Source organism: Eriocheir sinensis, chromosome 44 (assembly GCF_024679095.1).
Source record: "Eriocheir sinensis breed Jianghai 21 chromosome 44, ASM2467909v1, whole genome shotgun sequence".
NCBI classification, from domain to species: domain Eukaryota; kingdom Metazoa; phylum Arthropoda; class Malacostraca; order Decapoda; family Varunidae; genus Eriocheir; species Eriocheir sinensis.
In genome coordinates this window covers 10382616-10409089 of record NC_066552.1, presented here as the reverse complement: position 1 = coordinate 10409089, position 26474 = coordinate 10382616, and the positions used below count along the sequence as shown (strand labels likewise).

General features: G+C 45.8%; 1 protein-coding gene across 1 annotated transcript in view; it reads right to left on the bottom strand.

The window, feature by feature from the left end:
- Window positions 1-4817: 4817 nt before the first annotated feature.
- Window positions 4818-26474, bottom strand: part of LOC126980460 (neuroligin-2-like) — a 143365-nt gene continuing 121708 nt past the window's right edge. The window contains exons 5-11 of the mRNA XM_050830382.1: window positions 25268-25548; window positions 20987-21211; window positions 20085-20228; window positions 16087-16238; window positions 15422-15543; window positions 12863-13040; window positions 4818-6973 (exon numbers count right to left, since the gene is read on the bottom strand). Of these exons, the coding sequence (XP_050686339.1) occupies window positions 5764-6973; window positions 12863-13040; window positions 15422-15543; window positions 16087-16238; window positions 20085-20228; window positions 20987-21211; window positions 25268-25548 (2312 nt within the window). The 3' untranslated portion in view covers window positions 4818-5763. The remainder of the gene's footprint in view (window positions 6974-12862; window positions 13041-15421; window positions 15544-16086; window positions 16239-20084; window positions 20229-20986; window positions 21212-25267; window positions 25549-26474) is intronic.

Sequence of the window (26474 nt, the reverse complement as noted above, 5' to 3'; positions counted from 1 at the left end):
TCTTTCTTTCCTTACCTCTCCTCTCATCGGCCCCTTACCTCTCATTAGCAGGAACTCTTCAACACCTCAATGCCTGCCACTTAAACTACTTACCCTTTTGCTTTACCTGACAGACCTCACATTGTTGGCATTTTTATTCTAAGCCACTTGTCTCCTCATTTCCCCCTTATTTTTTCCTCTGTTACCTTTGATGCAATAAGTTCTTTCACCTTCTCACCACTTGAACTCGTAGTCTTGACCTCTGTAACCTTTAACCGGTCACTCAACTTAGCCTTAACGTCACTGATTGCTCGTAATTACTCGAAGTTACCTGCTCTTACCTGTATGATGTTCACGGTTCGTTCCTCTCCCGCGGTTAATAACATGCCGCATTCAAAAGAAGATTAGATAGTGTCATGGATAGTGAGATAATGTGGGGATAGATTCACATGGCTTGACTCGCATAGACTTACCGACCTTTTGCAGTCTCCATACGTTCTCATGTTCTTCCTCGTGTGTCTCCCTTCCCTCTCTGTTTTTCTCCCAGCAAATACCTGTTTTTTCTACCCCTACCTTTCTCACACCTCTTTTTGCCCTGTTCACTCTTATTTTACCTCTACATACTCGACTGCTTTTTACCTTCATTTCGCTTACTCACTTACGACTCATCTCCATTTCACTCACTCTCCACACACTTACCTGCATTTTTCACCTTATACCTCACTTAGCACCTGTCCTCACTCTTCTTTCCTCTTTACATACCTGGTTTCTCATCCTTTATCTCCCTTACTCACTTATCTACAACCCCTCTCCATTGCTGTTCTTCACCTATTTATCTGTCTCTTTCAACTTGTATTTTGCTTCGCACTTGTTTTCATTCTTATTTTCTCTCTACATACTTGACACCCTTTTACCTGTATCTCGCTTACTCACTCACCTGCGACCGCTCTCCACTTCTCCCTTTCTCCACCTGCCTTTTTCGCCGTGTACCTCGCTGAGCACCTGCCTCTCTGCCGCTGGTCTGCTAATCTAAGTTCCTGTAATTAACACTCAGGGATTACGAGCTATTCATGGGATAATTACGTGTTTGTGTATTTACCTGTGTGACTGATGCTAATGAGATTAAACAGACGATCCAGTTTGCAGATATAATAAATGATGCTGCATTGCCTCTGATTATTGTGTCGTAAAGTTGGATTATTGAGGCAAACGCGGAAAATTCACAAACATGAGGATTAAACGTACGTAGGTGAGCAGCTGTTTGTTTGGGTTACTTGAGCTCTTCCTGCTTTCCTACTTTACCTCATCCTCTTACTCCTTTTCCTGCTTCTCCTTCTACTCCGCCTCATCTGTTTACTACTCTTCCTTCTTCTCCTCCTTCTCAACATATGTGGGTGAACAGTTCATTGTTAGGCATGACATTCCTTCTTTTAATTTTCCTTTCTCTTCCCTTCTTCTCCTACTCCACATCATCTGATGACTCATTTTCTTTCTCCTCCTCCTCTTCCTCCTCTTCCCCCTCAACATATGTAAGTGAACAAGTGTTTGGCTTCAGATATTTCGTCCTCTCTCCCTCCCCTTTTCTGTTCCCTTCTTATCCTATTCCACCACATCTTTTTACTACTATTTTTTTTCTTCTCGTCCCCCTTTTCTCCCTCCTCCTCTTCTCTCTCTTTAACCTCCTCCTTCTCCCTGCTCCCTCGTCTGGCTCCTCCCTCTATCAGCTGAAGCCTTTTCTTCGCTAAGTCCCCAAAGTCTCAACTTAATGGCTCTTAAATACCAGTTTCTGTGATGGAATGTCCGTCTTTTCTCTCTTTTCCTTCCTCGTTTTTGTTTCTGTCTTGTATTTTTCGTTTCGTATCCTCCTTTTTTAGTCATTTACTTTTTTATCTTTCATTAGCACAACAATTTATTTTACGTTACGATTCTTTGCTCGTTCCTCATTGAGTTAATACTTTATCTCATTATTCTCCCTTTCGTTGTCCTTCCTTCTGTTTCTTCTGTATCTTTCCCTCCTTCCTTTTCTTTTCCTTCCCATTCAAACTGACCTCATCAAGTACATCTCCATAACACAGCATCGCAAGCCCTCTCTCACCCCCTACCTTTATTCTCATTCCACTTCATCTTGTCTTCCCTTCATCTCTCTCTCCTCCTCCTCCTCCTCCTCCGCGTGTTTAGTCAGGGTCTGAGTGGTAATAGACCCTCGGGAGTCATCCAGCAGACAGACAGAGCCCGCCTGGTGGACTGTCTCGGGTTTATGGGCTAAAGGGAAGATGAGACGAAGGAGGACGAGCGGGAAGATGAGAATAGGCACGAAGATGGGGTGGGAGATGGGCGGCGGGGGGGGATGTGGGCGGTGTGTGTGAGGGGAATGTTGGATTGGCACGTTCTCTGTGTGTGTGGGGGGGGGGGTGATTGTGTGTGGGGGGAGGGAGTGTGGGGGTAAGGGGAGGAGGGATTTGTGAAGGGGCATGGGGAGGGGGGACGTGTGTTGTGTGTGTGTGTGTGTGTGTGTGTGTGTGTGTGTGTGTGTGTGTGTGTGTGTGTGTGTGTGAGAGAGAGAGAGAGAGAGAGAGAGAGAGAGAGAGAGAGAGAGAGAGAGAGAGAGATCCGTGCTAAATAGTTTTATATGTAAATGGTATTGGAGGGAATTTCTTTCTTTGTCAGGGAGAAAAGACTCGCCCGGATTTGATATTTCGCTACTTCAAAGCTTTTAAGGTAAAATAATATAGTGAAATAATAAAAAAAAATGTAAAGCACCATTCGTCTAATCTCGTTATGCATGGAAATAAATCACACACAAGTTTTAATCTTTTCTGTAAAGTTTATTACATAAAAGATGATACATCGTATTTCCATACATCACTAAAAAGTCCGTCGAAAGTTATTTTAAGTGATAATTTAGAGGGATTAAAAGGACTACACTGGCTGGGGTCGCCTCCAGAGGGAGTTCATTTGTTATCAAGGGGAGACTGTGGCATGTTGAGCAGCAGCGAGGAAGGGACGAAAAGAAAACGGGGGGCGTGTGTGGAAATCTGAGGGAGAGGCGACAGAGAGGTGAGAGGCAGGAAGGAGGGAAGGAAAAAAGGAAGGAAGGAAACGAAACTGTATCAAACAAACAAACATACAAACAAACAAACAAACAAACAACACTTGGTACCCGGATCCTCGACTCGACAGTGATTAAAAAAAAACACAATTTTTCTTAACTTCCTTTCTCTGTTACTCGCTTTTTCTCTCTTTCTCTCTCTTTCTCTCCCTCTAAATCTGCGTTTTTCTGAGACTTCGTTTAGGAAGAATCACAACACACACACACACACACACACACACACACACACACACACACACACACACACACACACACACACACACACACACACGCACACGAGAGGATCCGGTAACGTACACGAACACTGAAGGCGGATCCCAGGACACGCGACGCAGCTCACCTTTTCTCGACCAGGTTCTTGGAGGAGCCACACACCTGTACACACACCAGCCAGACCTCTACACACACCTGCCTTTCCTGTATTCACATCACCACCTGTATAGCATATCTCACCTGTATACACCTAACGCATCTGTATATACACTTGCCCTATCAATATGCACACCTACCTCTATACACCTGTTATATTTTCGTACCTGTATCCACGTCTCTTCTGTCATTTTACCTGTCCCGTCTGTCTCCTCTCTCACCTGTACTATCCAACACAAGGAACAGCGATAATATCCACCTGTTCCCTCACCTTCCTCACGCACCTTCCGTTTTCTGTTTTCCTGCAATAAAAGTCACCGAAACTCAATATTGTGAAATTGCTTGAATCGTTTGCTATGGTTTATTTTTCATTCGCATATTATTTCCTTTCATATAGAGTTCACGCACAGCCATTGGTGTTCGCAGGATAATCCAATTCTCCCTAGTTCACGAGGTTACATTCAATTTTATATAAAGGAAGTGTTCGCTGGCAATTCCCGGTTTGATATCATTAAATATAACAAACTGTTTTACTCGGCGCTAATGTTATCATGTTTGATTGAAAACTAACAAAGCATCCTCTGAAAACGTGGCTAATATGACATTTCTCCAACTCTAATATACTTTGTTTTTGGTTTTGGTTTACGAACGCCGGCGAAACAAACTCATGATATAATAACAGGAAGTTCCCTCGAGTGCATTGCTTTTACCGCAAACTCGTGCACGTGCTTTTAATTCCATTTTTTTCCCTTTATTGGAGCTCGTGAAACTGACACGTGATTTCTTAGCTTGAAGTGATATTCTGAAAAGTGGGGAAGGCAGTTTATAACATCAATTCTCGCCTGTATGATTTCTCTGCTTTTTAACGAGATTTCAAAAGCTCGAACGGAAAACACAAACATATGAGATAAAATGGCTGTGAAATGGCTGTCTGCTGTAATTTGTTTGTGAGTTTTGATTCTCTCGATGCCTCTCCCGCCATTCTTTGCATCCTTCCAAGAGTATAGTCTAGAGAAAACGTGTATCTTTTTTTCTACAGTCGACCAATTTTATTCTCGGTAGCTATGCGTGTTCGTGTGACTTCCTATCGTTTAACTCATACTTAGTTACATTATGATTGTCTTTTCGTCCCATTCTTTCGTCTTCGATTCCTATGTTTCCTTTTCCTGAACTAATCCCTTTCTTTTCTCATTAATCGTCCGTTCTGTTTCTCCTTTCCTTTTCCTGATTACTTTCTATATCATATTCATTGTTTTCCGTCTTATTGATTATTTCTATTCTGATTTCATTTCTAGTGTTGTTGCAATATGCTGAAACCTTGTTCGTAATTTTTCATTTTTATGTCTCCATTCCAGGTAGGTGGCAAGGTGTGCTGGAGTGTTAATTAGAAGGGATGCTGTCCTCTCCCTCCCCTGCTCCTCCCCTCCTCCTCCTCCTATTTCCTCACCTGACCAATTCTGACACCAAGAGAGAAATACATAAAGGTGAGTCGCGTCTAAGAGTGATGATACTTATTTGGCATTCTCGAGTGACACAGTAACACACACACACACACACACACACACACACACACACACACACACACACACACACACACACACACACACACACACACACACACACACACACACACACACACACACACACACACATCTTTACTAATTATATAAGAAAAGGTGTGAAACCCATTAATGTTCCTTCACAGATGAGCCAGTTAGTTACCTGTCGTGTGCACGTGTCTTGTCTAAATCACCTTCACACGTTACAAAAAATCTACACGCACGCACACAGACATGCACACACACAGAGAGAGGCCTTCACCACCTACGTCACCACGCCTGTATACGTACATGGAGCTTCGGCAAACGCACACATACACACATCCACGCACACAAACACGTACAAACACACACCACCACCGCAGACAGTTTTCTTTTCATTTGATTATGAACAAAAAACAAGAAAATCGGTGGTTTTTAGTCTTCTTGGCGGCCTGTGAGTGACCTAAAAACCGTTCACCGTTTTCTGTTGAGGAGAGCGGAGAACAGTTTACCGTTTTCTGTTGTAGAGGAAGAAATCGTTCATCAGTCTCTAGTGTGGGAAAGAGGAAATCATTCATCGTTTTCTGGGGCGTGGCGTGAGAAACCGTTCACTGTTTTCTATCGTTTTCAGCGTAAAGATAAAGTGTCTGGCTCTTCGTAGTGTCTTTAGTAGTGGTACAAGTGGTGGTGGTGTGGTGGTGCTGCCGGTGTGGTGGTGGCGGAGTGGCGGCTACCGAGCATTGTGGTGGTGGTGGCGGCGGTGGTTCAGGCATTGATGTGCGACAGAGACTCTTTGGAGCTTTGGCGGGGGAGCGTGGCGTAGGCGGGGAGCGTGGAGCCTCGGGGGGGCGGCTGGGGCTTCCTGTTTGATGAGCCCCTTTGTAGCGTGGCGCTCCGGCTGGCCCCCCGCGGCTGACCCCCTTCGCCCCCCACCACCCCCTCCGGCTGGCCCCCATCGTCACTATACGCCGGCTTGGGGAGATACGACACTCCGGACTCTGTAAACTGACACGTTGACGTGGAGCACGGCGCCCCCGGACTGGAGAATTGGCTTCCCGATATTGAGTACTGGTCAGTGGAGGACGAGTATTGGCTGACGCTGGGCGGGTAGTGGTGGCAGTATTGCGTGCACTGCGACGCTGACGTGGTGGGATACATGTTCGGTTCCCCGCACTGACTACCCCCGCCTCCACCGCCGCCGCCTCCCCCTCCGCCGCCTCCGTTGCTTCGATACTGCTCAGGGAAGTGACTGCTGGTAATGTCTGAAGGATATTGGCCCACGTCAGGAGGGAACTGCCCCGGCGGGTTGATGTCCGGGTACTGTCCGTTGGGGGCGTCGGGGTAACACCGCCCTCCGGAGCATGCCCCGCCGTCAAGCCCGTCGCTGAGTTGGCCGGAGACGGGCGGGGTGGGCGGCGTGGTGGCGAGGAGCGGCGGCGGCGGGATGAACTGGCTGGTGGGCTGCGAGAGGATGGAGTGCATGGAGTTGCTGGTGTGGAACGTGACCTCCGTGTTGCGGTCCCCGATGTCGGGCGGCGTGGGGAAGGTGTGGATCTCCGTGCATTGCAGGTCCACCCCGCACGCCTGCTTCCCCTCCTTCACTGGTGAGGAGAGCACCTCGTGGGCGGACACAGAGCGCATTCCGCTGTCCACGGTGCACAGCGGCTGGGCGGACGCGCTGTCGTACTTCATCTTGGGCCCCAGGGAATTCCTGTCCCTCTTGTAGATGAGCGCCGCGAACAGGATGGCGTTGAGCACCAGCAAGGAGAGTCCGATAGCCACGGTGAGGGTGAGCGCCGTGGTGTAGTCAAGGAACTGCCCGCCAGGCGACCCCGTCACCGCCTCCGAGGTTCTGTTCACTGGTCTGTGATCACCCCCGTGGGCGGCGCTGACATTGGGTGGGAGGTACTCGTCGCTGGGCGTGGGCAGGGCGGGGGGCTCGGAGGTGATGGAGGCGGTGGTGGTGTGCAGGAATCTGGGGGCGGAAAACCAGGGCGGGCGTTAGCGGCGTCAACAAAGGGCGTCACAACACATGTATAGCAGGGCGTTTGTCCCTCAATAGAACCCATGGCAAATGAACTCCGCTGTATAATACCATTTAAAGGATCAACGCAAACGTGAAGTGATCAATGAGTTCATATCTATAGTTCACATTTACGCGGAACGAGTTAAATATACTACGTGTTATTTTCCGTCCAGCACACGAGCAAGTATTGACGCGATGCGGCAATTCGTACTCGGAAAATAGGAAATCTCGTACTTCCACCAACAACGATATTTTATTATAGACGAAGCCATTCAGGAAAAACGCGCCTTGTCCTGACGCCAACGAACGCACCCAGGAATAAGAAAAATAAATATCGTACTTACGCCAACGAGGAAATTATTATACTGCTGAAGTTATACCCAACAATACCAGAAACCTTACCGTGTTAGGCGACGCGCACGAGAGAGAGAGAGAGAGAGAGAGAGAGAGAGAGAGAGAGAGAGAGAGAGAGAGAGAGAGAGAGAGAGAGAGAGAAGGATAAACAGAGACAGAAAATCAGAGACAGAGACAAGGAGAAACGGATAAAAAGAGACAGACAGAGAAGGAGAGAGAGACAGACAGAGACAGAGAGCGAGAGATCCTCCAAGAGAAGCCAAGAAAACGATGGACTCAGCTGGAAGTTAGGGGACAGAAACGACGTGGGGCGAAGTTTTTGAGTGCGGCGCATCGAGACATCATGGGAGGGAGGTCTTGGGCGAGGAGGAGCCCGGGGGATGGAGGGGGGGGGGGGGAGTGGATAGGAGGGGGCAAGGGGGGCAGCCAAGGCATAGAAGGGAAAGGAAAAGTAGGCGTGACAGCAGGTGGTGAAAGAAATGATAAAGAAAGCAATGGGGTAGAGGCAGATGCTAAGAAAGGCTTTCGGAAAATAGGTGTAAGGGCAGGAACGGAGAGAGAAGACAGTTAAAATCAATATAGGAGAAGATATAACAGGTGGTAATTAAGGTTTTGTGGCTTGGTTCAAGAAGAGTAGTGAAAAATAGTGACGAAAATATATGCACGTCTTTTATTTTATTGTAAAGTAAACATATCAATCAATCAGTGCGTCGCCTCGCCCACCCTACGACGCAGTCTCCATGCCCGAGTACCTCCCGGCAGGATCTATTGACTTGCTCAAGTCACGAACTCCGTGGGCGTCCCCTTGGCCTCTTCCACTCAGGATGTCTCTTACAGAGACAACCCGATGAGCAGGATCAGCTTCAGGGTAACGTGCCACGTGCCCGTACATCCGGAGCTGGCGTTGACGGACTATGCAGGTAATATATGTCGAATCAGTCTCACGAAGTAGTCGCCGGTTTGACACAAAGTCATTCCAGCGATATCCCATGATTCTGCGTAGACATTTATTTCCCAAGGCATCAATCCGCCTCTCCATTTCCCCATTTAGTGTCCAAGTCTCACAACCATATAGTAAGACAAGGCGCACAAGGGACTTGAAAATCCGGAACTTTGTCCTTCTGCATAGGTATCGACAACGCCATATACTCGTGTTGAGCGAGTCCATAACACCGTGGGCCAGGCCAATCCCCCGTAAGACTTCCTGGCCAGACTCACCGTTATTATGGACTACGCTACCAAGATACGTGAAACTTTCTAAGATATCAACGTTCTCGCCACACACATGAACAGACTGTACTGTTTCATCTAGCAAACCTCCAAACACCTGTACCTTGGTCTTGCCCCAGGAGACCTGAAGTTCCAAGGACTTCGCCTCCTCGTGCAGTGCCTCGAGAGCCATCACCAAAACAAGGTCAGTGACCCTGGTATTGCCAATGGATGATCCGCAATGACTCTGGTCCACAACTCTGCCCAGTACCCAGTTCATACAAGTGTTGAAAAGCGATAGGACAAGGACACCGCCCTGCCTCACTTCCCCATTCACGGGAAAGAAGCTGGACAAGCCCCCCCACACACACACACTTCACAGCACTCTCTGTCGCAGAATACAGGCCAGTCAGCAAACCAGTAGTCAGCAGAAGATCCCGGAGTGCCTCGCGATGCACTGAGTCAAACGCCTTCTTGAGATTGACATAGGCTGCAAGCATTCCCTGTCGAAACTCACGTCGGCGCTCCACCAGTACGCGAACCGCTAGGATACTGTCAGTTGTTGACTTACCGGGCGTGAACCCAGACTGTTCAGGTCTCTGCAGCTTCAGCAGTTGTCTGCGAATTTGCATCAACAATAGGTGGGCAAGCACTTTGCCTGGCACACTGGGCAGTGTAATACCACGATAGTTGTTGCAGTCCTGGCTATCACCTTTCCCTTTCCAGATAGGGACGACCAACCCCTCTCCCAGTCAGGAGGAATGGTGCCGGACTGCCATACAGCAGTCAAGACCGCATGCAACCCCCGTATCATGGCCTCACCTCCAGCTTTGAGCAGCTCCGCACTGATGTTACAGGTGCCAGGTACCTTCCCACCCCTCAACTTTGCCACAGCCTCTCTGACCTCATCAACCAGAGAGGGTGGGCTTTCGTCAATGGGTGGATCAGCATCCGCCACCTGCAACCCAGCAACTGGAAGCTGCCCACGTGGAGGGTCCGCCGTGTACAGCTGCTCAAAGTACTCAGCCCAACGAGCCCTCTGCCCATCCATGTCCGACACGATGCAGCCGTCAGCTGTTCGGATAGCGTTCATCTGAGAGGGAGACTTGGAGCGGAGCTTCTTCAGGGCTCGGTAAGCAGGTCGGAAGTTATTCGCATTTAAATGGCCCTCGACTTCCTCAGCGAGACCCCTGACATACCTCTCTTTGTCTCTCCTCAGGAGAGCTCTAGTCGTATGCGACAGAGCCCTGTATTGGTCCCGATTCCCAGCAAATCTGGCAGCGCGACTCTCCTCAATATTCTCCAGCGTCTCCACCGAGGCGAAGCCACTCCTAGATCTCGGGAGCTCTCCAATGCACTCCTTGGCAGCTCGCAGAGTCTCATGTTTGAAGGTATATCACAGATCTACAGGGTCCTCCAGGGTGGTGAGCACATCGAACCGATTTGAGACTGTCACAGCATACTCCTGAGCACATGCCAGGTCCTTTAGCCTCTCGAGATGGAACACAGTAGTGTTGCATCTTGAGATTCTTCTTGACCTGACATGAAGCTTGAGTGTTGCAACAACAAGCCTATGGTCAGTTGCAAAGAACTCAGCAGTCCGGTAAATCCTGCAGTTCTAAAGGATCCTCCAACGAGTACTTATGAGGATTTAAATATAGGCTCTGAAAATTAACAAAGTGGAGTGGGTAGTATATTTGAAGAGACGAGGGTTGGTTCAAGACAAATAGTGGAGAGTAGTAACGAAATTGTACACATATTAGGCAAATGTTTTTATGGTAATATAAGTGAAGGGAGACACTGTGAAATATAAGGAGTGAAGACAGAGGCTGACAAGTTTAGAAGAATGGTTTGAGAGAGAGCGAGTAAAGTAGTGTAGTAAAAGAGCAGTATGCAAAGATTAAACAAAGGCCAAAACGGTAAGACGGCAGTAGAAGTACAAGGTCGAGGCGAGCGGTAAAGATAGGCAGTGAAGTAAGAAATAAAGGCCGGCGGCGAGACAGGTGGCCACTGACTTTGAGGAGTGTAATGAAAGAACAATATACAAAGAGTAATGAAAATGTTAAGACGGCTGTAGAAGTAAAAGGTGGAGACAGGCGGTAAAGGCAGGCAGCGAAGGAAGCGATGAAGGCAGGCGTCGAGACAGACCTCCACACTCTTGGCAAACTCCATTATTCTCGAGGTGTGAGACTCGCCGACAAAACAGACAAGTAAAGGTGTGCTTCTCCTCTCACGCTATTAACTCCCCCCCCCCCCAACACGCACAGGTGAGAATAGGAAGGCGGCACATTCTCGTTAGCTCAGGTTAACGCGCATTTCACCTGCTTCTTCATGAACTTTCATAATTATCGTGAACTTTGTTGCTGTGAGTTTAACGTTGGTGCTTTCCCTCCCTCATGTTCGTCCTCCTTTGTCCTCTGTGACGCTCCCCCTTCGCCTTCTCTCCCCTCTTGATTTTCCCTCCCCTGATATTTTTTCTTCCCTTTCGTCTTCCCTTCACTCTTTCTCGTTCTTCCCTACCCTCTCGCCTGCCCTTTCTCCTCTCATCATCCTCCCCCTCCCCCTCTCGTTTTTCCCTCCCCTGTCATTTTTCATCCCTTTCGTCTTCCCTTCCTTCTTTCTCGTTCTTTTCTCCCCTCTTTCTCGTTCTTCCTTACCCTCTCGCCTTCCCTTCCTCCTCTCATCATCCTCCCCCTCCCCCCCCTCTCTCTCTCCCTCTCTTTCTCTCCCTCTCACTCGGCGGTACTCGATCACAGGGAAGTGGCAAAGTTGAGGGAGGAGGTTAACGCCTTGGGTACACGGGAGGCTCTTAAGGCGAAGTGGCGACCCCCGGCAAACGGACGCCCGCATAGCCAGTTGTGTTGAGGGTCGATTCTTTTCGTTCTTTTTTCCTTCCTCCTCAATTCTTCCCCTGTTGTAGCATGTCGGGCGAACGTTAAACTCCCTCCCCGGAAAAAAAGGATAGATGTTTTGTATTTCCATCGTGGCAGGCAGGTAGGCAGGCAGGTGGGCAGGTGTGGCACGAGTTAAAAAAATAAATGGTTGAAAAAAAAAATCAGCCCCAGAGTGCGTAAAAAAATAAGGGTAGCCTGAAAATTAAAATATAAAATGTTCGAAAAATATTGCAACGCGTTCATCAGCAGCGCATAAAGGAATAAGGGAATGGCGCAACAACATCACGGCACGCGGGAGTAAAAAGCTTCATTAATATTCCAATACTTATTAATCCATCAAAGGGAAAGGTGGAGCCTCCCGGGAAGCGCGTATACACACCGGCGTCAGTCTTGATTTACCTGTGTCAGTTAATTTAGCCCACCTGCGTCAGCCTCTCGTCACCCGTCAGCTGAAATTCACCTCTATCAACTTAAGTTTACATCTGTTGGTCTTTTTTTACTGTTAGTCTTTTTACACGTCTTTCACCTCTTGTCATGTCTTTTTCAGCCTTATAGTTCAGTCTTTTCACACTTTTACCTCAGTCTTTTCACACGCTATCACCATTCATTATGTCTATCAGTCTTAGGGTTCAATCTTTTCACACTTTTACCTCTTGATTTACCTCTGTCAGTCTGTTCATACACTTACACCATTCATTATGTCTATCAGTCTATCAGTTCATCCGTTTCACTTTCTTCAGCCGTCAGGTTAATTAAATTTGCCTCTTTCAGTCTCTTCTCACACGTACATCACCTCTCGTTATGTCTCTATCAGTCTTACAGGTCACCCGTTTCAGTCTTAACTTCTTTTTCAGTTAAGTTCCCTCTGTCAGTCTTTTCACACGTGTAATCTCTTATTATGTCTATCACCCTTATTGCTTGTCCGTTTCAGTCTTTTCACACGTGTAATCTCTTATTATGTCTATCACCCTAATTGCTTGTCCGTTTCAGTCTTTTCACACGTGTAATCTCTTATTATGTCTATCACCCTTATTGCTTGTCCGTTTCAGTCTTTTCACACTTTTGTCAGTTAATTTGTCTTTGTCAGTCTTCTCAAGTATATCACCTTTTAGTATGTCCATCAGTCTTATAGTTTACCTGCTCTAGTCTTTTCACACCTTTGTCAGCCTTACCACCTCTATGTCAGTTTTCATCTCACCCATGTCAACCCAACCAGACCGTTATAAGTTTCAATTCACCTTTGTCCTATTATTATGGGTAGAATCTTGCCATTAGTGCCCGCCTAACCAACACAACACCATATCTATAGACTTCGCTCTAATTCCAAACCAAAAGGTGTTCGGTACTTTTTGGCCAACTGTTCAGGTAAAAGAGCACCCACCTGAAGGGGTCGAGAGGTCTGACTGGGCCGATGAAGTGCTTGGGGTCCTCGGAGGAGTGCCACGCCTCGGAGTTCGCGTCGGGGTACTTAGCACCGGCCTCCTCCAGCTCGGGAATCAGCCAGTTCCAGAGGGCAACCTTGTGAGCCCTGTAGTGGTCCCTGAGGCGCAGACGGTTACCTGAATGGGAGAGAACGTGGAGGTGGTGGTAGTGGTAGAGGAGGAGGAAGACGCGGTGTTACTCGTGGTGTAAGTGAAGAAAAAGTGAATGTAAGATTGATTTTTCCCTGCTTTTTGATCTATTTTTCATTTATAGCTTCTCAATGGTTTGTAGTTTGTTTACTGATGTGTGTGTGTGTGTGTGTGTGTGTGAGAGAGAGAGAGAGAGAGAGAGAGAGAGAGAGAGAGAGAGAGAGAGAGAGAGAGAGAGAGAGAGAGAGAGAGAGAGTGAGAGAGAGAGAGAGAGAGAGAGAGAGAGAGAGAGAGAGAGAGAGAGAGAGAGAGAGAAGGGAGAGAGGGAGAGAGGAGATAGTGGAATATACTGTTGCTGTTAGTGATATTGGAGGAAGCCATGGTGGTGGGGGTGGGGGTGGGGTGGGGGTGGTGGTGGGGGAGTGATGGGGTGGGGGTGGTGTCGCTATTAGTTGCGGTAATTGTGTTTATTGTTCGTGTCTGATGTTGGTCAGTGATGGTGGTGGTTGTGGTGGTGGTGGTGATGGTGGTGGCGGTGGAGGTGGTGGTAAGATATTGCATGTTGTTCTCTGGTGTATCCGTTCTCATTATCATTTTTTTATCATTGAATTTGTTGTCTTTATTGTATTTGTCGTCACTGTTATCGTTGTTGTTGTTGTTGTTGTTGCCATAGTTAATCATCCATGTTTTCCTTGCTTCTGTTATTGCCGTGTGTGTGTGTGTGTGTGTGTGTGTGTGTGTGTGTTTTGACAGTGGCGGTCGGTGATGATGAATGTATGGCATATGTAAGTGTGGTGGTACTGAGCGTGGAATGTTAAGTGTTGACTCCTGACTGCTGCGTGGTAATTAGTCAGTGGTGGTGGTGGTGGTGGTGGTGTCCTGGTATGTACGTTGGTGTGTTATTGGTAGAAAGAGGTGGTAATGATACTGAAACGTTGATAATAGTTTGTTGAAAGCACTTTTATTAACTTTTCTATTCTATTTGGAGAGTGAAAGTAAGCCTAGAGGCACACTAGACAGAGGTGACAGCAGGTGAGGTCAGGCAAGGTGAGGTCAGGTAAAGTTAGATCAGGCAAGGTTAGGTCAGGCAAGGTTAGGTCAGGCAAGGTGAGGTTAGACAAGGTGATGTCCGGCAAGGTGAGATCACGCAAAGTAAGGTCAGGCAAAGTTATAGCAAGGTGAGGTCAGCCAATATAAGGTCAAACAAGGTGAGGTCAGCTAAGGTAAGGTCAAGCAAGTTTAGGTCAGGCAAGGTTATAGGCCAGGCAAGGTTACAGTGTGAGGTCAGGCAGGGTTAGGTCAGGTAAGGTTAGGTCAGGCAAGGTTATAGGCCAGGCAAGGTTATAGTGTGAGATCAGGCAAGGTTAGGTCAGGTAAGGTTAGGTCGGGTAAGGTTATAGGCCAGGCAAGGTTATAGTGTGAGGTCAGGCAAGGTTAGGATAGGTAAGGTTAGAACAGGTAAAGTTAGGCCAGGTAAAGTAAAGGCAGATAAGATGAAGTCAGGCAAGGTGAAGTCAGGCAAGGTGAGGTCAGGTAAGGTTAGGTCAGGCAAGGTTATAAGTCAGGTAAGGTTAGGTTAGCAAGGTGAGGTCAGACAAGGTGAGGTCAAGCAAGATATAGGTCAGGCAAGGATAGGTCATGTAAGTTAACAGGTCACAACCGGGAGATCATACCTGCAAGCAATCTCCAGGAATATGGTCTAAGTCCCTCCCACCTGTGTGTGTGTGTGTGTGTGTGTGTGTGTGTGTGATGATGTACATGTCATAAGTAAGCGTGCGGTGCGAAAATGGATATATGAACAGTTGCGTGCCAGCGGCGTTGTGTTGACCTTTTGCTAGTAGTGCTAAATGGCCGTAGGTTAAAAGCACTCACACCTACACATGCGCACACACACACCTACACCGACACACACCTTCTCCCCCCCCCCACCCCCACCCCCACACACACATGCATAAACCTTCCATTTACTTATTTTTCCATTTCCTTCTTTTTCTTTTACTTCTTATGCTTTTACTTCTTTTTCTTTTACTTCATTTCTTTAACATTTTCTTTTATATATTTTCCTCTTACTTCATTTTCTTTTACTATTTTGTCTTTTACTATTTTCACTGCTATCCTCTCACTGTCCTCCTTCATCTGTATTTCCTCCTGCCTACTACTTGAACTCTTTCAAGAGGAGAGTATCAGGACGTCTCTCCTCCCGAAATTGACCTCTCTTTTGGCCACTCCTCTTGACTCTTTTTTTATAGGATCAGTGATTTGTGGGCTTTTTTTCACCATTGCTTTCTTTCTTTTCTGCCCTTGAACTGTTTCCTTTAATGTATAAAAAAAAAGTGTCATCTTCTCTCCTCCTCGTCCTCGTCACTTACCGCTGATATCAAGGAATCGCTCGTACATGGTCTCGTACTGCTCCCAAGTGACGTTCTTCTGTCTGGTGCCGCGGTCCTTGTACGAAAACATCGGCTTCGTGTCCACGGGGAGGTTCGGGTTCCTGAAGGTAAACAGAAACCACGTGGTCCAGTTTTTAACATGTTGAGATGCGTTGGTGGAGTTGGTATTTAGGCTGATAGTAACATGTGAAGAAACGAGAAAAAAAGAAGAGAAAGAAAAAAAAAAGATGAATATGAAAACGAAAAAATGAGAAAAGCAAAAGTAAATAAATAGAAAAAATAAAACAAAAAGAAAAAGGAAAGGAAACAAAAGATGGAAGAAAAAATAGAGAATGAAAAAGTAAAAGAAAAGGAAAAAGTAATAGAAAAAGACAAAAGTAAAAAAAGAATAAAAGAAAACGAAAACGAAAGCAAAAGAAAAAAATGAAGAGAAGAAAAAAATAAAAGGAGAGATGAAAAATTAAAGCAAGAAAAAGTGAATAACAAGAACAAACAAAATATAAGCATTATCAAAACAAAAATATCAACTACTATTACTACCACTACTACCACCACCACCACAAAACCACACCCAAGAACTCAAACCACGTCACTATAATCATCCAAACAAAACAGTCATATCCATCCTGTTCCGTTCCACTCACCCGGTCTTGGCGAAGTTGGTCCAGTACCTCATGAGCAGCTCGGAGACGTGGGCATCGGGGTTCGAAAAATTATCGGGCCAGTGTTTCGGATCGTCCATGAACGGAGCTCCGAACACTAGTGGAACCTCGGATCCAAACACACTCCCGAATGACTGTGGATGGAGATGGAGGGAGAGAGAAGGGAGAGGGAGGGAGAGAGAAATGAGAGGGAAGGATGAGGAGAGAGCGAGGGAAAACAAGCAAAGGAGGGAGAGAGAAAGGAGTGGGAGAGGGAGAGAGGAACAGAGAGATAAATGAGAAGGGAAAGGTGAGGATAAAGAGCGTGGAAAAGAAGGGAGAGGAACGAAAAGAGAAATGTGAGGGAAGGATGGGGAGAGAGCGAGAGAGGGAGAGGGACGGCAAGAGAAATGAGAGAGAGAGAGAGAGAGAGAGAGAGAGAGAGAGAGAGAGAGAGAGAGAGAGAGAGAGAGAGAGAGAGAGAGAGAGAGAGAGAGAGAGAGAATGATTAATTACGGTCATTAACTCAGATAATTATAGGCTGTTGTTAGGATGCAAATTTGTGTGTTGGGGCCGCGGACAGGAGCGTCTCGCGGGGCAGAGGTCGCCGGCCATTGTTTAGTGTGTGTGTGTGTGTGTGTGTGTGTGTGTGTGTGTGTGTGTGTGTTGCTGGGAGTCATTAAAACGCATTGGCTTTGTCTTTGCTTTTTCCTGTTCATCATATGTTCTTTATCTTCTTCTTTTTCTTTTTCTTCTTCTTTTTCTTCTTCTTTCCTCTTCTTGTTTCTCTTCCACTTGTTCGTCTTCTTCTTCTAGGCAATGTTTCTGTTCATATTCTTGTTCTTATTCTAATGTTCCTTCTTCTTTCTCTTATTATTTTTATTTTTCTTATTCGTCTTCTTCTTCTTCTTCTTTTCCCTCCCTTTATTCCATTTCTTCTTCATCTTCTTTCTCTCGCTCTTCTTCTTTTTCTTCTTTTTCCTCCAGTACTCTCTCTCTCTCTCTCTCTCTCTCTCTCTCTCTCTCTCTCTCTCTCTCTCTCTCTCTCGTGGAGTATGTTTCCAAGGCTTCCATCGTGACGAACTTGTGCACAAAAGCGGCTCTGTTGTGCATTCAAGGATCTAGTCTATGTTAGAGAAACTGCAATAACACAGCGAGAATATCCGTGTGAGCGGGGTCACCTTTACCTTCTGTCCACAGTGCGGGGCGAGGGCGTCAGGTATAGTCCGCAGAAACGGCTTCCGGTTCGGTTGTCTTTTAGCTCATCGTTGGCCTAGTTGGTATGCTGCCTGGCTTCTACTCGGAAGGCTCGGGCTCGATTCCCGGCACTCAGTGGTGTTCATTACGGATCTAATCTAGGACTGCATTACAAGGCATGCATTGACGCTCTAACCTTGAGAGGTGCCACTGCCTCCTCCATCCACTCCCTTATCATTATGATAAACAAATGAAGATAAACATATACAACGAAGGTCTCATCTTAGCCTGCACAACAGTGAGGTGACGTGTCCCTGTGGCGCAGCGAGCCACTCTTTGTACCCCGGGACCCACAAAACCCAGGGGGCAATGAGCCATGAAAAAATACAGCGACCTGGATCTTGGGGGAGAGGTATTGGTGGCAAGGAAAAATATGATGCTTCTATGAGAGTGACTCAGACAGGAGGGAGTCCCCAAAATCAGGTGTTGTGTGAATAACCCGGCCCCCATTCTCTTCGTGGCGGCATAAGGACAACGGTAGATAGAGGGGACTGAATGCGCTGAATGGCCGGAGTACAGAGTGGAAAGGAAAAAAACAGAGAATAGAAGAAAGTTAATTAAATGTGTTAACGTAAGGGTAGGCAGACCATATGTGACGGTAATGTGTTGAAAACAAGGAGAATGTAGAAAACATTGAAGCGGAAAACGAAAGAGAGAGAGAGAGAGAGAGAGAGAGAGAGAGAGAGAGAGAGAGAGAGAGAGAGAGAGAGAGAGAGAGAGAGAGAGAGAGAGAGAGAGAGAGAGAGAGAGAGAGAGAGAGACCTTACTCCACCAGGGCCATGGACCACGAGAGGGCCATGGGAGAGGAGAAATAGTGGGCTACACCCATTCAAAGAATCCCAGATCACCAAAAGTGCAGCTGGCGGCAAGACATCCAAGAAGATTTAACTGCCTTGCTAATCTCTTAATTGCCTTTACCTGCTGCCGCTCTACATATATGCCTAAACGCGCCCTCTTTTCCGGCTAGCATCGTGTGACCACACCGGCGGCAAAATCACCGGCGTGAAAAAGTGCCGGCGTCAAAAACTCCCGAAATAAATACTCGTGTGACCCGGCCTTTAGGAGGAACGCGAAGGAGAGATTTGGGTGGGAAAATTTTTACAGAACCCACTTTTGCATATTTTCCTTTATCAGCAAATGAGGAATTCTACCAACAGAAACTAGACATAGGAATAAAAGTAGACATAGGAATAAAAGTAGACATAGGAACAGGATTTTAATGAGGGTGGGAATTTTTTTAAAGAACGCACTTTTTCGTGTTTTCCTTTATAAAAAAAATCTTTAAGGGTCAGCATATGAGTCATTTAACCAACATAAACTAGACGTAGGAATAACAATTTGGATTTTGGTGGGAAATTTTTATACAACAAATCTTTTTTTATCATCCTTATCAACAAAACTCAAGCATCTGCGTATGAAAGTAATCTTGTCAATTGAAATTAAACATAGGCATAAGAATTTGGGGTCTGGTGGGAATTTTTTAACAGAACTCACTTTTTATCATCTCTATCAACAAACTCTTTGGCATCAACATATGAGTGAGCAATTCCACTAACATAAACTAGACATAGGAACAAGAATTTGGATTTTGATGAGAAATATTTAACAGAACTCACTTTCTCATTTTCTCTGTCAACAGACTTAAGCATCAGCATATGAGAGAGCAATTCCAGCAACAGAAACTACAACTAGGAATAACGTTTGATGTATAGGAGAAAGTAGATATATAAGTTAAGAATGATATAAGCGGAATCCTGAGCATCAAAGTAAGAAATGATGTATATCGAAAGCTAGAATTAAAAAATAAGAAAACTGCGTTATATCAGAATTTTCATTTGTTTTACTGTAATAAGGAAACAGACCAAGGATAAAGTCGAAACAGATGCCAGGTATGTGTTTTAAAGTGCAACATAACGAGATGCCAAAGAGGGACTATTCACAAAAGTGTAGCCTTCTAATTTAGAGATGCTGGCTTCTTGTTTCTGGGCAAAATATGATGCTGTTTATCATGGAGAGTATTTTTCTCCGGAAATCACTAAATGATTGACTTTTCAATACCTTGTATGCACCCGCCGCCGCAGCCGCAAAATAGCTCGCAAAGAGGTTCAACTTGCTTACTGTTTCTATATTTCACTCACCGCTCACAAAGATCACATGTGGACAAACTAAAACAAAACCAGGCATATTTATGTTTTTTTCCTGCTATGTATTCCCCCAGTGTGCATGCGTATTGAACAGCAGAGCGACTTATTTCTGCGAGGAAGTATTTCTCGCAACACCGGGTGGACCGCCGCCGCCATATCCCGTCCTGCGCTGCATATTTTTCCGCCGCCCCACATTGCGTGCCGAATAAATTTAGCTAACCAAACCTAACTTTACGTAACCTACCTAACGGGGCCCCCTCGCCCCCCCTTCCATTTGCGACGGAAAAGCAATAGAGCAGTGTGTTGTATGGACACAAACTATACTTCATATATGGGGCTTCGCCCCCAAGCCCGCATTGTATTTTACGAAAGTAACTTGATACTGCACTGCATTCAGGGACTAAAAAAATAATTCATGTTGTATGTATTAACTTTGCCAGAGGAGGCTACTCTCTCGTGAATATCATCCTGCCAAGAATTCTCAAGTATACCAAATAAGTGGATTGGAGGAAAAAAGATTCAGGAAAGGGGAAGATAATAGTCTGTCACTTAAAGATGCTATCTTAGTACTGACGCTTGGCTCGAGATGGCGCCACATACCTTCTTGTCCTTATCGTGGTGGTGGTTGCCATCGCTGAACACGTACATGTAGGTGGGCGCCTGGCTGCTCACCATCTCCCCGAACTGCATGAGGGGCGCCAGGTACGAGCCGTCGCTAATGGCCTCCACCACCAAGTTCCTCACCTGTAAGCCACACGCGCGTTTTCATTAGACTCACCTGTGCACACCTGATACGGGCAGTTAATAGGTTATGCAACTCGAGCTTCTTATCCGTATAGAATGATTTTCTGGCCCTGGTTTATCGTGCTTTGTTCTGACCCAATCCCTTCTCACCACTTAATCTTGTCTCCTTCTCCTCCTCTTCCCAGTCTCCATTCTCTATTCACCTCTTCTCCTTTTCTCCCGCCTCTCCCCTGTCACCATTCTCCATCACCACCCTCACCACACAAGAAGAGATGCTTTACTGGGTTCACCGTGATCCCTGCCTTTCCTAAATTTATTTCCCATTGCCCGTCCTCACTATCAGAACCTTCTTTTAGACTTCGTACTCCTTCCTCGCTACCTTAAAACCATCTCTCTCCTTCGAGCAATTCTAGATAACTTCATTCCCTACATTGCTTCTCTGGCTCATTCTCACTGTCTATACTTTTCTCTTTCTCCTCTACAGAATACTCCTTTTCTACTCTTGTCTTCCTTTTCTATTCTTGTCTTTCAATTTTGTCTTCCTTTTTTGTATTTTTATTTTTGCTTCTTTTGCTTTGTTTTTGTTTTGTTTTTGCTTTATTTTTTCCCTTAGTTTTTCCTACCCTCTTATTTTCCTTTTTTTCTGGTCATTATGCTTGATTTTTTTGTTATTGTGTCTTCCCTATTTTATACCTTCCTTTTTCTAGCCTTCTCTGTCTCTTCCTAGTCTTGTCTTTCTATTCTAGTCAAGTTCTCACCACGTAGGGATGCTGCGAAGGGTTGCCCCAGTCCGTGTACTCCTTCGTGATGGCCAGGTAGATCTCCTGCAGGTGGTGGTGGTACACATTCCTCACGTAAGTCCGCAGCAGCCTGTTCCGCGCCGACACGTCCAGTCCATCCCTCACCTGCTCTTTGTTCAGTTGAGGGAAGCCATCAGCCTCCGTGACTCCGAACATGACGCTCAACCCTCTCTTCTCCAGCACCTATGGGGGGGAAAGAGGAGAGGAGGGGTTAGATGGGGTTAGGTGGATTTGCAGTGGAGTTGAGAGTGGGTAGGTTAGGTTAGGTAGGAAGGATGGGAAAGGTGGGATGCAAGTGTTGTTAGGGTTAGGGAGGGAGGAGAGATGGATTAGGATGGATTAGAAGAAGATGGAGAGATGATGGGAAGAAAGATGGGCTAGGTATTAAGGAAGGGATAGAAAAGTTAGGTGATCTGTTAGTAGAGGAGGAAGGGAGGAATGGATGGAAAAGAAGAGGATGGAGAAATACGGTGAGGTATTTAAAGATGGGAAAGAAGTTGTAGTTAGCTCTAAGGGGAAGGAAAAAGAGAGCGAAGGAGAGCTGTTGAGGGTTGTTGATGGAGGGAAAAAGAGAGAGAAAGAGAGATGTGGTGAGATGTTGAGGAAGGGAAAGAGAGGAAGCAAGAGAGGAGGAAAGCGAGGCGTGGTTCAGTGTAGACGGGGGGGAAAGATAGAAGCTCGGAGGAGGATAAAGAAGAGGGAGACGACGAAGGAAGAATCTTTGGGCCACTATAGAGAGTGAGATAGTGTTAGAGACATTGCAGGAGGAGGAGGAGAAAGAGGAAAAAGAGAGAGACGTATTCTTAGAGGTGAGAGATGCTAAGAGAAGAAGGGACAATGCTGTGAGAAACTTAGAGAGGGAAGGGGAAAGAGAGAAAAGAAGGGAAGGGAGAGGAAGTAATTGATAACTCACAGAGAGAGAGGGAAGGAGATGGGAGAATGGACGAAAGAGGTGATAGGGATAGTAAAGGGAAGATAGAGAGAGAGAGAGAGAGGAGAGGGCGAGAAAAGACTAACAAATCATTGGGTAGAGGGATTAAGACGCGGTAGATGATAGGTACATAAGTGTTTTGAAGGGAGAGAGTCCAGTATGCAAAAAGGGAAAGGAGACAGTCAAGTTATCAGGGGGGTAATGGAAGGGTAAATGACATATAAGGAGGTATTATAAAGAATGTAATCTTTAAAAAGAGGGAGAGATCTAGAGTTAAAGGCATTCAAAGATAAACTAAAGGAATAGGGGGAAAAGAATCGAGTTAGAGGGTGCTGCAGACATGAAGGAGAAAGATGATAGACGAAAGACACAAATACTGACAGATGGAGTGAGAGAGAGAGAGGGCGAGGAACGAAGGAAGGGAAGGAAGCAAAGGAGTAATAAACAGCGTGGACAGCCAAATATTGTAGATGGAAAGACAGATTAAGGAGAGGAGATTAACAAACGAAGGGTGGGCGAGGAAGGGGAAGAAGAGAGCAGGTGAGGAGAAGAAAGAGGAGACGCAAAGGATACTTATAACTGTGGTTTTTAGGGATCCTGAAGGAGAGGGTGAGGGAGACGGAGAGTCCTAGAGGGTGTTAGGTAAAGAAAGGAGGAGAGTGTAGAAGATTATGTAAATTCTGTTTCCTGAAGCAGAAGGGAAGAGAAAGAGGATGAGGATGGGAGGGGGTGGAGGAGGGGGAAGAGGAAGAGGAAACATGGAAACATGAAAACATGGAAATGCAAGTAACAGAAAGAGTATTGGCTCATTACGAGGTTGCCCGCTTTGGTGAATTGATCTGCTCGACATCCACTTGAGGCCTGGGGAGCAGATGAAAGCACCTCGGAATTCAGTTTACTCCTGACGCAACGAAATGAAAGTCGATTCGATATTTGAAGAAGTTGATGGTATTCGCATTTACTACTTCTGAGGGAAGATTGTTCCAGTGGCGGATGACTCGGTTTGAAAAGAAACTTCTCCCAATGTCTGTGTTACATCGACTCGACTGAATGGGTAAACCGTTATTTCTAGTTCATGAGTTGGTTTGCAGTTCAAAGAATTTGGAGTAATCGACGTTATTGAACTTTTTCAGGTACTTGAAGACTTGAATCATATCCCTTCGTAGGCGTCTTTTCTCCAATGTAAAGAGATTGAGTCGCTCGAGTCGTTCCTCGTACGTTTGAGCTCTTAAGGTTGGAATCATTTTCATGGCGCGTCGTTGAATCCTCTCTAGTAAATCAATGTCCTTTCTGTAATTAGGAGACCAGAACTGTACTGCAGAGATAGCAACGGGATGACGAAAGGAGAGGAGGAAGAAATAATGATGACAATAATAACCAGAAGCCACAGAGAGAACTTCACTAACAAGGGCTGACACACACACACACACACACACACACACACACACACACACACACACACACACACCAAAAATAACCCACTTTCCGAATCAATACAAATTTCTCTTTACTTTTTTTCTCTTTAAACCTCTTCTTCCTTTTTGCTTTTCCTCTTCGTTCTCCTCCTCCTCTACCTCCTCCTCCTCGTTCTCCTCCTCCTTTCTCCTCGTTCTCCTCTAATCCTCTCCTCTCCTCAGCCCCTTTCCTTCCTCTATTAAAACATCCTCATCCTCACCTCCTTATCCTCCCCTCTTCACTCTGTTCCCTCCTTCCCACTTTCCTCCTTCCCTCCGCAGGTGACTCATAAAAAAGCGAGCTAAGTACCCTCCTAAATACGAGCTAATTAATGCAGTATGTAACTTAACCGTAAATTCAGAATGGAGAGATAAATATATGAGTAAATGAGTTTGGTAGAATCTCGTCCGTCATTAGAAAATTTCGCGCCTAATTATATCGCTTTTTGGGAGCTTGTTATGGCGGGCGATTACCTTCATCAACTCAGACTATTTGGGTGGCCGGTATTAGCCCAGGTAATTAGTGTGGCGACCAGGTAAGGAGGAGGCCGAGGTGGGGCGGGCTAGCGCTGGCCCAGGTAACAACAGCACCGCCGCCTCACCTGTTTGTGTCTCACCTGCCGCGCCCCGGGAAAAAAAGAAAGAAAAAAGTAGGAAAAACGAGTGGAAAAAATATCTCCGGCGACGTTCATGTTGATAACTTGCGCGGAGGAAAAAAAAAAACTGGAAAATGTTTGTGTAAAAATATATGAAATGAAGGATGTGAAGAAAAATATATCGTGTCTGGGTTAATTCGAAAGGAAAAAATAAACGTAATGAACGATATAAAGAAAAAATACGTGTTTGAATATATGTAAAGAGATAAGAACTATGACGTAAATGTAAAGAGTGAAAGCTAAAATCGTGTTTATTTGAAGAGTATTGAAGATAATAAAATAAACATAATGAACGAAATCTTAAATCGTGTCTGGGAAAAAAATCACCATAAATGCGAGGAATAAAATATGAAAGCGTTATGGGATGATAATAAATAATGACAATAGATATTAGAAGTCAAATCAATAGTCGAGTTGGGATGAATAAGTATAAACGAAAAGTCAAAGAAGAATATGCTTGAAATCGCGTCCAAATATATCAAAGAGAGAATTGTGAACGTTTGATGAAGACTTAGCGAATACGATACAGATAAATATTTTCCGAACGATTTATTTATAGAATTTATTGAATGCGATTTGTTTTAAAGGATTGTGTGCGTTTCATATTTCTCTGTAAGGTCACGATTAGATTAAAGAGAAAGAAGTGACCTATAGATTGCCCTTACCTTAATTAACACACTCTCTCTCTCTCTCTCTCTCTCTCTCTCTCTCTCTCTCTCTCTCTCTCTCTCTCTCTCTCTCTCTCTCTCTCTCTCTCTCTCTCTCTCGCAGGTGAACGGGTGGCGCTGCATAATCCACCGTAAATCACCTGAAGACGCGCTGGGCCTTAATGGGTCTCTGCACAGGTAGTTTTTCTCTCCTTACCAGCATCTCGTTTCGCTCATCCTCCTGACTCGCTCAACTCTCTCTCCCTCTCTGTCTGTCTCTTTCCGTCGCTGTCTGTCTCTGTATTTCTTGCTCTCTATATCTGTCTATCCCTATATCTGTCTCTGTCTATCTAGCCATCCATCTATCTTTCTCTATCTTTCATCATCATCATCATCTCAAATCCTTTTCCCCACACGAACAAACTCCATCACCATAACACACACACACACACACAAAAAAAAAAAATGACCTCCATCACCATCAACCCCCCTCCTCCCCATCACCATCACTACAACCATCATCACCAACCACTCCGCCCACCAACACTCACCCTCTTCATCCGAGTCTTGAAGTCCTGCGTCACAACCACATTGTCGACACTCGGCCCGAAGAGCGACGTGAACTTGTACTGCGGGAGGCTTAGCGTGGCCAGCCGGTCCGCCGAGACGTTCCTCAGGCAGATGATGGTCTCCGGGTGCCTGTCGCTGAGGCTCGAGGGCAGAGAGCAGTTGAGGAGCTTAGCAAGACGTGCCGTGACCGAGAGCGCATCTTGTACCTCCGCCCAGGGACTCAGCGCCGACCCGGACATGAGAATCGCCCGCTGGAAAAGATCTGTGAAGGGAGAGAAGTGGGGAGGTGGAATACAGGGAAAGGAGGCGAGGAGGAGTGAGGGAAGTGAAGTGTTCGTAGGGAAAGAAGAGGAGAAGAGGGAAGAGGAGGAGTCATATAAGTGGGATACACGGAAAGGAAGCGAGGAGTATTGCAGGAAGTGAAGTGTTCCAGGAGAAAGAAGAGAAGGAGAAGTAAGAGGAGTCAAGGTTGTGAGATACCGGAAAGGAAGCGACGAGGAGTGAAGAAAGTGAAGTGTTCGAAGTGGAAGAAGAGGAGGAGGAGGAGGAGGAGGAAGAGTGAAGGAAATGGGGAACAGGGAAAGGAAGCAAGGAGGAGTGATGAGAAGTGAAGTGTTCGGAGGGAAAAAGGAAGAGGAGGAGCAGAAGTAAAGAAAAAAAAATGTGATGGTAAGGGATTGTGTGAGGAATAAGAGATATAAACGAAGTCGATGATTATAAAGTGAAAATGGAAAAAAGAAAGATAAAGAGATAGGAAACGAAAGGATAATGGTAGTGTAATGGAATAGAAAAGTAGTAATAGTAATAGTAACAGTAGTAGAAGTAGGAGGAAGAGGATTAGAGGGTGAAGAGGAGGATGAGGAGGATGAGAAGGAAGAGGAGGAGGAGGGAAGGCGGAGGAAAGATGTCAATAGTGCATGTGGTATCATTACGTGGGGTTCAGAAGGGACATTTACCCCTATAATTGAAGTTTGGAAAATATATTAATAATACACACACACACACACACACACACACACACACACACACACACACACACAACGATCACAGGTCAGACAATTCATTAGGTGTTTAGAGATGTAGTGTGTATACGTGTATGTGTGTTTGTTTGTGTGTGTGTGTGTGTGTGTGTGTGTGTGTGTGTGTGTGTGTGTGTGCATGTGAAAGACGTTTAATTTGCCTGCTTTC